At 49.0% G+C, this 13,926-nt stretch overlaps 1 protein-coding gene across 1 annotated transcript; it reads right to left on the bottom strand.

The window, feature by feature from the left end:
* Positions 1-10,405: 10,405 nt before the first annotated feature.
* Positions 10,406-13,466, bottom strand: LDX57_011161 (uncharacterized protein; the record flags this gene model as incomplete). The annotated part of the gene is made up of 3 exons (XM_046092907.1): positions 10,406-12,726; positions 12,803-13,015; positions 13,106-13,466. The coding sequence occupies 3 exons, from the start codon at positions 13,464-13,466 to the stop codon at positions 10,406-10,408; spliced, it is 2,895 nt and encodes a 964-aa protein (XP_045948885.1).
* Positions 13,467-13,926: the final 460 nt, after the last annotated feature.

Below are 13,926 nucleotides of genomic sequence, written 5' to 3'. Positions count from 1 at the left end.
AAAAAAGTAAATAAAATAAAATAAAAATGGAAGTAAAAAAGTAAAAAAGTGAAAATAATATTAATCGTAAATCTTTTTTTTAATTAAAAAAAAAGGGAAGGAAGAAAAAAAAGAAAAAAGAAAAAACCAAAATAAAAATGAAAAAGAAATACATTTCCCCGGGAGAAATAAAAAAAAAAAGGAAATTAAAAAAAGAATCCCCTTCCTCCTTCTGCCGCCCTACTCTTCCCCCTCACATCTTGTGTCTCTCGTTCTACTGGATTTCCCTCAGTCCTCAATTATCGTCTACTTTGAGTTGATCTTATTGGAGGCGATAACTTTCTACATGGGTCTCTTGATTCGAGGTCATGGTGGACGTAGATCGGCGTGAAACAGAATCGTAACACCTACTTCATACTAGAATGCCTTGGTAGAAACCGACCAATCTGAATAGTTCCTCTCTCGAAGAAAAAGTCACGAAAGGCTGCATGAACCGGACGGTAATGGAGGGGAGGGAACACCGACGTGGAATGTTCTAACGTCAGAAGTCAGTTTACTACGTAAGGTTGTGGAAGAGGTACCTCTGGTTTAGCGTTTATCCCTAGAGAGGGAGGGTACCTGCTAACGCCTCAGGCCGGAGGAATAAAAAGAGAACTAAAAAAATAGGATAAAATAGATTCCCAAAAAGCAAAACCTTCGGCGACGAGATCGACCAGATTCTCGGCTTCTTTCCCCGGTATCAGGATCTTTCGCTCAGCTCGAGATTGAGCCGGAGGGAATAGTGAAACGGCTGGTGAGATACCACTCTACGTTATCAGGCATCTTCCATCCACCGCTTGGCTGCCCTGCTCTGCTCCACAGGACCCTGAATGATCGGCGCCAGTAAATCTGCAGGTGGGGGGGAAAGCGCTTACAAGTCGGCATTGAGACATACTGCACATCATCCACTATTCAGGCCGTTGAGATGAGCAATATCACGACGCCAAACCCTGATGAAAGGGCCCTAGGGACTTACGAAGAGAAAGTGGTTCTGCACAATTCGAGGGCCAAACTAAAGGAGAATAAAGGGCAAGTATTGACGCAGATTATAGGAAGGCAATACAAATAGTAGTGTTGGTAGGGAGAAGTCTCAGGCCCAGACTAGTATAGTTCGTGGAAATAGGTACCTGTTCCGCTAATATTGCCTCCCCATTCATGATCTTCATCCGATCCTTGGTTCCTCTCCCGACGGCATGCTGGAGAAGTGGATGCACTGTTCAAGGCGCGCTGTATGTACATCCGGCCTTGACGCCACGACCAGCCCTGGTCAGGAGGGATCGTCTTCTGGCCCCAACGCCGTCGTCTAGACCTCTTTCATGTCTCTCCTCACGGACGGGCCACTCGGTATGTTGCTCTTGACGAGAAATACTCGGAGGGAACGGTAGCATCCATTCCCAACGCCGAAGGTTGAGATAAAAATAAAGAACCAAAATAGTCAAACCAACCCTAATTATTCAGAACACGAATGCCAATGGCAAGAACACGCTTGGTAGATGCAACGCTATTATTAACAGGTTAACCAAGAACAATAATGCTAAGTAAAAACAGACCGTCACCGAACCAATACATGGCTACTAGTTTAACCCTCGACGAAAGTCCCCGGATGTCCCAGCGTGGGGTTCTTTGCACCCTTCCATGGTTGGGATCCAATAGACCGCTATGATCGCCCACAGACCGATGTTCTTCTGCACCGAAGGCTGTATGCCGGTGGTTCAGAAAGGTAACCAGTCCACCCATTTCATCCGTCGGCTGCTTCGCCGCGGTAAAAGAACATTGTGTTTGCTAATCTGGACGAACCTGGTCCCGGCTGCAGAGTCATGATTGACGATGCAGGCCGAATGCCGGATCTGCTCATGGGGGAGTCCCGTTCCAATGTATGATCAATGATCGATCTGGTCGATTATTACCCGGTTATCGATAATGAATCTCGAGGAAATTGCCGCGGATCGTGGCCCTCTTGCCTGAGGCAGCCGAGACAAATAGCACAAACACGCTACAGGCACCTGACCGGTTGCCGTACTTCCTGGACGGTGGACCGAGTGGATTCAACTCACTTCCGCTTTCTCCCATGAGATCTGTTGCTCTCGTTTTCCGTTCCTCACTCCTACTCCGTACTCTCTAAATCATCATAATAATGATTAATGATTACCGGGCTGATGAGGGCTTTGTCTTTATTCAACTGTCTGCACATCCCTCTCCTCGAATGAGAACCAAACTGCCTCCATTGCGGATTAGACATGTTGCAACAGAGAGAAAACAGAAAGAAAGAGAGAGAAAAAAAAAAAAAACCAAAACGCGGTGGAGATATTTGGGCTGACGATCACTGCTCCTGACGCACATCATCCGCCAAGGTGCAATATGTCGGCCAACAATGGATCGACGAGTCATCGGCCGGGACGCTGCTTAGGTTCTGCAAGTTTGAAATTTGTTCTCCAATGCCGGCCACTCGTCGCACCTATCGCAAGCATTTCGGGTTTCCAACTTTGTCAGATACCCACAGCCACTCGGGCCTTCATCCAGGAACGCTCCGACTAGGCCTAGCCCACCGCAGCTTCATTGGAATGTGGAGCACCGGACGCTTCTCAATATGATAGGGTCCCGCAATGGTTTTTGCGTGTCCCGTACAAAGTAACCCCGTCGTCATTGGGGAAGCACGACCACCCAGAGTCACTCCCAGCCGTTGGGTTCCTCTTTTGCGCTGCAAGTGGCCAATCTGTTCTTGCATGGCCCATTCCCAACGGTCGCTGGCTCCGTGAGAGGATCATCACCGCATCGTCATTGCTCTGGCTGTGTTGACCATCGTTCCGGTGTCGATTGGTGAGACCTCGAAGTTTCTGATCTGTCACGCGTCAGTCGGCGCTTCAATGCCGGTTATGAGGGGACCACCATTCGTCATGCAAGAATGAGGCCTGGAGATTCGACCAGTCAACTGATTGGTCTTTCTAGAGTCTAGCATACTGAAATTGTACTACGGAGTACTCCGTAAACTCACGCAATTTGGACCATGTTGCCACTGAGATCAGCGGCGACTTCCCCCCCTATTGCTTGTATCTTCCGAGCATCGTGGGCAACTTGTAAGTGCAAGCATTTGCTTTCTCGCTGGCTTTCCACTGCACTCACCGGGCTCTAGCAGCTCATCCAACAGGCTTCAATTTTCCTGTACTCCGCATTTTATTTGTTTCTTACGAGATAGCGGGTTTTGGATCTTGCGTGTGCATGATCTTTGTAGCAATTCGACTAACACATCCTCCTTAATTGCCCCGGTCGGATCTCGCTTATGATGGGACTGATTTCTGAGAGCTGATCATCGCCTTTTTGTCACGTTCGAACTCATGATCTTCAGCACTCGAGGAATCGAAAATGCATGGAACGACCGGAGCGTCCTAGCGCGTGTCACATTGCAGCTAGACATACATGCGGTGTACGTTTGTTTTTGCTTTTCTTTCGTGGGCCTTTCTCTGGTGGGTGGTTCCCACAGAACCCAGAAACTCATTCCAATAGAATGCAAATTGGTCTCGTATCGACGTGGACCAAAGGGCAAAGTATCTCTTCCTCGGGAATTGAAGACTTGTGAGCTCTCGTTCGGATATCAAGTCTGCATGGCGGGTCGCTATGAGGTCTCTTACTAGCCAGCAAAGGCCGACAAAGTTTGTGCCTAGGGTGGCACTAATGAACGATCAATGTTTGGCCATTTTGACAGCTCCCCTGTTCAAACCTCGGAGTTTCATAACGTCAGGGTTTCACTACTTCATCTATACTTAGAGGCCGTGCATAAGGAAACTACAACGCATTCCAACAAATTCGATTACTCGGAGCCTACCACACCGGATTCATGGCCTATCTACGGTAGTCGACTCCCTGCTAGAATATGAGATCTTGGGTCCGCCCGAACGGATACACAGTGGATACATTCGTGAGATAAACGGATCCCAACTCATTTGGGAGAGATGTGTACTCACTCGGGGAAGCCGATTTACAGAGTATATCCAGCTGCAGAAACAGAATATCTCTCTGCCGCAAACGATGCCGACTTCGCCACAACGCGTGATGCTGAGCAGCCACATTCAAAGCAAAGCCACAAGTGACTGGTCAAGTCCCAGGGAGTCTTCCAGAAGCGTCAAACTCCCCTGCACTCAAACCTACAAAAAGTCCTAACCCCTTCCCTTTCTGGTGGTGATCGTTGCGATGATCCCGACGATACCCCTCGGGATTCATGAGCCACTTGCGTATTTGCTCACAACCCAATCTCGCACTAGTCCAATTCTCCTGACTTGCAGAAGGTGCAGTAACTACCCTGTAACTAGTCAGGGGCCGTGATTGGTAAGCGTTTGGCGCGTTCTAGTTATTCCGTGGAGGCGTGATATTCAATTCGATTTAATTAGTTACCATCAACACGAGCTTATTCTCTAGCTGCTCCTTCAAGAGTTCGATACGACCAAATCTGAACAAATTTTCGACTATGCAAATCAGCAAAGTTACGGGCTCTCCTCTCGCTGTGGTCAAACCCCGGATTTTCATCGATCCCCCTGATTTATCTCTGGGGAAGGTTTCAATAACAGGGTCAACCGCAAGAAGGGGAGAACTAGGTTATCACTAGTGTCCTGATAAATGTTCTTTTCTATTTGCCCCTCCTCTCCTTTGTCTCCTTTCTTCCCACGGAGAATAGTGCGCACTGACATTGTGCAAAGACCATCTCCAGGCTATAATGTCTCTCTAACCGAAATTGTCATGCACAGACCGAGTAATATTAGCGGTTGTCGAAGCTTGGAGTCAAAGAAAAAAGCGAAGAGATGATCATACTGGCGTCTGGAGCTGGTCTCCTCGGAGTCGCCTTCAAAGTCAATGAGCCTTTCAGATACAGACAAACTTGATCTCAAGAGAGCCCCTGCAGCACGGGCTTGGGCGCAGCAAGGGAATTGACCGGACATTTGGAACATCCCCAGATCCTCCCTAGCGTTCCTGCGGTGAAGGGATCCTTCTGGCTCCACCCAGGATGGTGCCAAGAATAGTGCCTGGATCTCACCGTTTACTTATTTCGATACCTAGTTTGGGATCAATATATTGATCATGAAGAGGATCAAGCGCCAGATTTTCCCCACGCCTTGTTTGAATCACACGATGTGTTGGAAATCTTGCAATTGCCATGAGCCATAATTATCGGCAACACTACCGGCCCGTAACGGTTTCGCGCGGAAACAAATCGCCCACTTCCATGACCTAAGATTTGCACTCCGATCTTAGGTGGGCACCTTTATTGGATATTGAACCCTTTCTACATTCCGCTTCTCTTTTCCTTCTCTTCTTTCCTTTCCATTCCGTTTCTTTTATTCCTCTCTCTCTTTTGTTATTTTGGCTCGGGTGGGGATATTCCTGAATTCTAAAACAGATGAAAGAAAAAGAGAGGAAAGAAAGATCCAATATGAGACTCAAATGAAACCTCTTGAATTTCAGCATTCAGCAAGGGTTTCGATATCATTTGCAAAGAGTACTCCGGAGTAAGCAACCCATTTCAAATTCATTCCGTATTCAAAAAAGCATGAAATAATTGCCAGCTCCTAATGACTGAAGAGAAATGAGCCGAACAACTTCGATTATTGGCCGCCCTTGAGTGAATCTTCCGTGGATCAAAACTACGACGCCTTCCTTGCCAGGGGATTTCTTCTTTCTGGAAGCCATAGTGTTCGTCCAAAGATCCTTCTATTCGCGTAGTGTGCTAAAAATAAAGAAAGAGAAACAAGCATCTGGAATCTGGACCCGCCTCAGCGACCATCCTATGTTTGGTGGCACGCTTCAAGTCTCCAAGTCTAGAGGATATCATCGATCCACATCGTGACCATCTCCGTGGATCGATCGTAGAGGAATTGCTCTATTTTAGGATCTCGCTGTCTTTGCGGGCAAGACGAACAATCCTTATCACTGTTTTGTCCACTCTTAGGGTATGCTTGGGACAAGAATGTGCGTACATACAAGACTCACTTCTCGATGGCCTTTTTTTACGTTCAAGAGCGAGCTTTCAAGTGCAGTACAAGAGAAAGGCAGACTAGATAGTACGACACAGCCCTCACTTTGATTGCTGCAGGTTCGTTGGGGAATTAGATCTTCAACGGATCGGAGCATTTTATCAGCGAAGGGAACAGAAACTGCTGAAGATTTTCTTATCCTCTGCGGGTGGTCAGTGCAGGGCACTTGCGACGGATGAATTCGAATCAGGATCGACATCAAGTTGCACATTGAAGCGTCGGCTTTTGTCTCACCTGCAACACGGCCTCCCATGCTTCGCTCTACTGCCTGTCTCATCACCCTCTCATGCAGGGATCGGCCTCCACTTATCAATTGCCTTGTTTGAGAGAACTATGGGGCAGTGGCTCAACAAAGGACGAATCCAATGTCGGCGTTCCAGCCTCCTATTTGAGCCCCTTGCTTCGTGGGCTTTACCGCAACAACCAATAAATGAGTCCAAAACTTGGTTCGTGATATCCACTCGCCACCGTCTCATCAGTCAATCAATAACATCGATTTGAGTTGCATTGCATTGCATTTGGCGTTGTGTCTCATGCCCCGGCCATGGCCCTATGTGGGAAAATCAGGTTCCTCCTGGCAATAATTCTTCTTCGACCAGACTCGTGCACTACCAACGCCGCATATCCTTCCTAGCCCGTTACCATCTCGTAGGTTTTCAGGCGGGCTGAGGAGACAAGGCTTAACCGAAGCTGTTCAGTCCTTCCTTGCGCCATGCTCTAGTAATGGCATTCCGTACTACGTCATTTTATTGAGCTTGGGAGGGAGGGAGAACCACCTGCCCTACCTAGGCGCTATTCACAAGAGATGCTTAACCATGGTCTCTAACATCCATGGTCCTCGATAGTCCCCGCGTCTATTAGGTATTTACTCCCTATCCTACTTACCTACCTTAGGGGAGAGGCTATCCGGTTAAACATGCCGATAACGGCGCTCAGGCATCTCCCGAAGCAGCAGCTCGGCGGCCACATTGTCAGCCCTAATACCTACAGAGTAAGCCAAGGTTATGTTATCAGCCATCAAGATCCACGGCAACCTAGAACAAGCCAGCCTGCTCCATCCAGTCTGGATTATACTCCATGAAACAAAAATCACGTCCGGCCTTCCCCCCAAAACCAACACATTGACCTCTTCGCAAGTATTTCAGCCAAAGTTTCCATAGTCGATCCCACTGGAATGCACATATACATGAGCCAGCCAGCCAGCCAGCCAATTGAACAGGAGGGAACTTTCCCAAACAGTATTCATGCATGCATTGGCCCGTCCCATCATTTGGGCGACTTTTCAGACATGCAGGCGGTATACTGGCGACCAATAATGTCCTCATTCTCGAGATGTCTCTGTTCTCTGCCTAGATGGCTGGCTGGCTGCCACTGCTGACTGACCGACTAAGATGCGTGGATGAAATACGTTGCGAGAGAGAAAAAAAGAAAACACAGAAATTCTCGTTGAATCGTGACCAACGTACCACTAGGAAGACCCGGCGGCACCTGATACTTGGCCCTCTTTTTTGCTTCCACAATACCCATTGTTCCATTCATCTATGGACACGCACATACTTACCTAGTTTGATTATCCCGCACGTATGTATGCGGTGGAGATCATGTCGATCCTGATTCTGATCCTCATGATCGGGCTCCATCCAGTCTCCAGTCCCCAGTCTTTGGGTCTTGGGAACTTTTTTTCCCTCTCTTTCTCTTTCCAGATAAATAAATGCCAGATAAAATAAATGAAAAAAAGGAGGAAATAATCACTTGTTTCCAACTTAAAATGAAATCTGGCCACCTCAAGCCTTGGCATTATCTTTCCTCCCCTCTAGTTCTTACGCTCTACTGTACTCAAACTTTTTTCTTTTCTTGGTCTGTCCAATTTCCATGGATCTAGTGCTGACACCGCATCACACCGCAGCGACCGGGTCACGTAGGTATGTAGGTAGGGTAGTATCCTATCGTTGTATACATAGGCCTAACCATGGTGTAAGTACATAGAGTATACCCACCGTGTCAGAACGAACCGTCGAAGGAAGGCGCAGTGTAGATCGACCTCGACCCAGACGTGTCTAGGTAGACGGCTGGCTGGCTGGACCTGAGTCTGGGGGGTTTGCAAAGGTTTCCTTTAATTTGGTTTGATTTGATTGAATCCACCAACCGTGAACTGAACCGATTCCGAAATGAGACGAAATGAAAGTGTGGGTGCTTGGTAATGTATGTAATCATCTACATCCGCGGAAAAAGTAACATCACTTCAATCAAATGGACTTCCTGCCTACCTACCTACTTGGCCTATTACAGGTGTTGTTACCGGATTCAACTAGTTAGGTTGGTTAGTTAGAGTGGGTATACCATAGTAAGGTAGGATTCGTGTATGTGTTTTATTAGCTTAAGTGGCATGGACACACACCTACGGATGGACATAATGAATGCATGCAAACGTGTATGGAGCTTGGGTTGGTTGGGTTCTGATGTGGAAGGATACAGCTAGAGAATGAGGTCTTGGTGTTAAGGGATGTAGATATTGTGTTTATATATGGAGTTTGAAGGAAATGGTAGAATGAATGTATAGAGTTGAGGTGTTGCCATTGAGTTATCTGCTTTGGTTGTTGTGCCTTTTGGTATATACATATGCTCTCTCTCTCTCTCTGTGTGTGTGTGTATGTGTGTATGTGTGTATGTGTCACTATCCAGTCCATAATCTCACATCTCATTGTCAAAAAGTTCACCCAAATACATAAATCACAATACACATCTAACAATCTCTCTCGTTCAGTCCTGTCCTGTCCAATCTAATATATCTTCTCAACCACCACACAGTATACAACTCATCTATACCTATATCACAATCACGCATCAATCCCAAACCCACAGGCCTAATGAGCACAAACACCCTGTGTAGTCTTCGACCAATCTACACATCTACTAAACCATACCCTTCAGGAAGGAATACTCAATATCAATTCCTTTACATTAGATATATTCATGACTTCAACTAACCGTTCACACAATCCAAACCAAACAAGCCAACCCAGTCAAAATATACAAAAACACAATCTACGACGCTTCCAACCCCACAAACAAAAACAAACCCATGTCACGGATTCAATAGCGAAAAGAAATATTCATCCAAGACCTATTGAGCGCGTTTGGATATCCATTTCACTCTGAGGATATGCGAATGCACATGTATAAACGTACGGTACTTGACGGTCTAATTCCTATCTAGTTCGTGTTAGATATATCTTCCCTTCCCTTCTCTTGACTAGCTCCCTCTCTAGGCAGTAAACTTACTATTTCTAGCTAACATGCAGAGATCGAATAAGGGGTACTTACTGTACATACGGTCGATGTAGATATCTAAAAGACAAGGAAGAAGATCTATCTATCAACAATACGTCGTTATTCAATCGGTAAATCATCTCAGTAAGACATATAGATAAGTACATGAATGGAACTATATCCAATCTCCATTCCCTATACTGCAGGGTTTATATATCTACATCTATTTACATGTACAATAGACTAACTACTCAACCATAAATAAGTCTACACTACACTGTACTCAGATAGTACACACATAACCCAACCACCAAAAAAGACATGATGTTCAAAATAAATTTTCTCATATTGAACAAAAAAAGCTATGTCATCTAGCAACAACAGCAGAAGCAGCATCAGCAGCAAAATAAGAAGACTATAGAACAAAAAAGTAATCAAGAAAGAGAAAGAAACAGACAAAAAGGGAAAGTAAAAGAAAAGTATCAGAACACCTGTACAAAAGAACACAGCCACAGCAAAGAAAGCAAACGCAAAGAAAAAAAAATGGTATCAGTTATCAATCAAGTCAATGATGCCCTGGCTCCTCTTCCCCTGAACGTTTCAGATAAAATCAAATCGAATCAATCAATTACACGGGTAAAGAAAAAAAAATCAAAATCAAATCAAACCAGAATCAGTCAGTTCAGTCAGTCAGTCCCGGGTTTCCCAATAGTTATAAGTTCGCGTGATAAAGAAAGGAAACGAAGCAGCACCAGAATGAGCAAGAAAATCAAATCAAAGTCACGTTAATAGGTAGGCCAAGCAAGCCACTCAAATATCAAACAACGCCGGCCGGTTTTATCTCAAATCCCTGTTCCCTATACAGTCTGAAAAAGTGGACATAGCAAAAAAAGTAAAGCAAAGCGAAGAAAAGATGATAAGTCCCAAGAGAGGAGGACCTATCTTGAGACTCTATTGGGCGAGTCTAGTAGGTAGTATGCAGCGGAGAGGCTACCGAGTTGATTCGGCGCCAATCCAAGGGGAAAAGGTAATAGTAATAATAGAGAAGAAAGAAAGAAACGGAAAAAGCATTAGCACCGACCCAACAACCAGTCAAGCTACTTGCCCATTCCATTCTGCATCATGTTCTGTTGCTGCTGTTGCTGCATCACTTGAGCTTGCACGGCAGCAACCTGGGAAGCGCGCTGTTGCTGAGCAAGTTCCTTCTCCCGCCGAATGACATCATGAATCCAGGCTTTGGCACTCCGCTCAAGTCCGCCATGATACTGCTGGGCCAGATGGGGCGGATACTGGGTGGGCGGCCCATATTCGGGCATCATACGGTTGGCCATTTCTTGCCTCAAGCGCAGCAAGCGCTGCTGATAGAGACTGGTGTATCGTTGGGCGATGGCCCCCTGCGCCATGTTGACCCCCTGCATATTCTGTGGAATATGCCCGCCGTTGGCTTGGGCCGCTGCCATTAGCATCTGTTGCTGTTGAGAGCTCATTTGAGGAGCACCTTGGTGCATCTGGCCTTGTTGTCCCTGTGATTGTTGTTGCCCTTGGGACGGTTGCTGTTGCTGTTGCGGCTGTTGTGGCTGGGCCTGTTGCTGCTGCTGCTGCTGTTGTTGCTGCTGCTGAGCCATTTGCATCTGAGCAAGTTGAGCACGCATTAGCTGCGACTGGTATGCTTGAGGGCCAGCAATCTTGGGCTGCTGCTGTTGCTGGTGATTTTGCTGAGCTTGCAACATCTGCTGCTGGTGCGTTTGAATATTTTGCTGTGCATGGACATTGGCCTGCAACTGAGCAATCTGTTGCGGTGTGAGCTGGGTATGGCCGAGATGGTTCTGCTGCGCCAATAGCTGCTGTCTCTGCTGCATCAACATCTGCTGTTGATGAGGCGTTAAGCCCAAGCCATTATTCATCTGCGGAGTTCCCACCATGGCCTGGTTCATCACCGGAGTAGGCGCCATTGTTGACCGGTTCGGACTGGCGTGGCTCATGCGCTGCGTGGGAGTGACGTTGCGCATGATCGGGGTTGCGTGCGACATGGCAGGCGTCCCCTGGGTCATCTGGGGCGTGCCATGCCGGCTTTGACCTTGCTGACTCCTGGAAGGCGCCATCGGATGGCTCATGACGTTGGGGTGGGCATGCTGCAACGCGGACGGCGGCCGTGGAGGACTTCCGGCACCCTGCATAGAGGACGTCATACTCATCGGAACACCGGCCTGCGTACCCATAGTATTTCCGACTAACGGCGACGAGGTATTGAGTGGAGTTTGGTTGCGAACCACGGGCGACGACTGCGGCGCCTGACTAACCCCGTTGGCCTGGGCCATGACGTGTCGGTTCTGCTGTTGTGCCGCCAGCTGTGCCTGGGCCTGTTGCTGCGCGGCCAGATGTTGTCGGCGGGCATCCTCCTTGGCCTGTTCGTCGGCCTGTCGCTGTTCCAGAGCACGGCGCCTCTCGCGCTCTTGCTCCTGCTGCTGTCGCTTCGCCATCTCCTGCTTCATCTTGATTTCGTGGTCTCGTTTCGCCTTGTCTTCATGTTGCATGCGAATGTTCTCGAGCGTCTTAAAGCGCGAGAAGCGCGGTTCGAAAGGCGCACCACCACCCGTGTCGTCCACGACCGCAGATTTGGGGCCGCCTGAGCCATTCGAGGAGGCCGGCTCCAATCGTTCATCCATGATGAGCATGAACCGTTCTTCCTCAGCCGCGAGAGCCTCGTCCGCGGCAAGCTCGGCCACGGTACGCTTCCGCCTCTTGGGCGACGGTGGCGGGTTGTTGTGAAGTGGGCTTTCCATGTATTTCAGCAGATCTTGAACAGCCTCTAAGCTTCCAACCGGGTCGAGGAATAGCGGCGGAGCTGTCAGTCCAGTCAGCTGGGCCTCGCATTCCGGGAGCTCCTGCGGTTCCAGCATCATTTTCTGTCTTTTGGGGCCGCGATCGGTTTGGTTTGACGATCCTCCGGGGGACGGCGGAGCCGTAGAATTTGTTGCCGCGGGAGTACGAGATGTCGACGAATTCCCCGCTGACGGCTTGGGAGCTTTGGGGTCGGGAGTGGTCGCAAGCAGAGTGAGCTCTGCCTGAAGCGAGCGAGGGGTGGGGTGGAGGACGGTAGTGAAGACACGGGGTTTCGAGGGCGATGTTTTCTGACGAGGGGTGTTTGGCTCATCTGCCTTTTTCTGATTCGGAGAGACGTTAGACTGATCCCCCTCCGCAGTGACATCCGACTGGCCGCCCGTCGGTGTCTCCTTCGAGGGCTTTTCCGGCGTCAGCTGGCTTAGTTTGGGGTACGGCACAAATGCCGACGGTGTGACATGTTCGTTGTAATTATGTATCGAGAATGGGGTGTTGCTTTCATTCGTTGATGGAGCGGTCGACTTTCTGGTCTGTGCTGACACCGACTTATGATCGACGACGCGGACGATGAGACAACCTAAGACCCAAACAATAACCCGTTAGAACAATTCGGCCCCATAGCAAAAGCTGCCAAGTCAGTCAGAAGAGCTCACCATCATAGAACCGCACGTTCCCGCGCAGCAACTCCTCCATCATATCGTGGGGAACCGTGCCGGCGCGGATATGCTCAATGATGACCTTCATCTCGGAGTTGTAAGGAAAGCTCCCATCCTGCTGTTCAAAGCGGAAATGGGTCGGATGTAGGTGTACAGTAAGAGAGGGAGGCGACTTGGCGAACTTCTTCAGGATATAGGAGGTCGTTCTCACTAGGACGGGAAGAAAAGAAGGGCCAAGGATTAGCAGGGTCACACGCGCGCGCGCCTGTGAGACGGCAACACAGAAGCAAGAGGACTCACCGAATGGGCCAGGAGATGACTTCCCTAGGTACCGATCATTATCCGTAGACAGCTGCCTTGACAGCGCCTTCTGCGGCCGGGTTGACTGGTCGGCCGCCTTTTGCGCATCCTTCTTAGACCGATTCACGGAACCCTTGACCGGGGCGCCGTGTGCGGTATCGACAGAGCCATTGGTGACTGGACCGCCGGTAGAGCCCGCCGTGGCAGACGCTTGGTTGGAACCGGGGATACGCTTGGAGGCAGACTGAGGGGAGGCAGAGGGATGTTGGGATTTGACCCCGTTGACCCCGGGCTGGAAAGGCGGGGGCGGCCGCTTCATCTTGGGAGGGTGAGAGGTGGGTTTGGAGATCGCGGTGGCCATTTTAGTGTCGGAACCGGGCATACGATGCGGCTACGTCCAGCGACACGTAGACGCGATTGCTCGGGAGGGAGGAGATCGATGGTGAAGTAGGTCGTATTCCGGAAATCGACGATGATATAACCGGAGCGCGAGACATGTGGGGAGCGGAGGACGGGGACCGGGCAGCAACGAGCAGGCCGGAATTGAGACGAAAGCTGGCACGAATCCCGGGAGCCGCTAGAGAAAAAGCAGGCCGTCCATGGAAGAACGCGAGACCTGCGCAGAAATAGCAGGAGGGGGTGGAGGGAGGAGTCAAAGGAGAGGACCGAACGGTTGACGGAGGTTGGCAAAGGCAAAGGGGAGTTTGGCGATGCCAAGCCGCGCTCGACGTGAAGGCCGGGGAGTCACCTGACTGCCGCTTGCGTTAGTCATTCATCCTTTGGCAGGCCCTACTTTATTGTCTGTCTTTCTTTCTACGTCT

Source organism: Aspergillus melleus (assembly GCF_016097325.1).
Source record: "Aspergillus melleus strain CBS 546.65 chromosome Unknown contig7, whole genome shotgun sequence".
NCBI lineage: Eukaryota > Fungi > Ascomycota > Eurotiomycetes > Eurotiales > Aspergillaceae > Aspergillus > Aspergillus melleus.
Note: the sequence above shows the minus strand (reverse complement) of the source record. Positions and strands in the feature narration are given on the sequence as shown.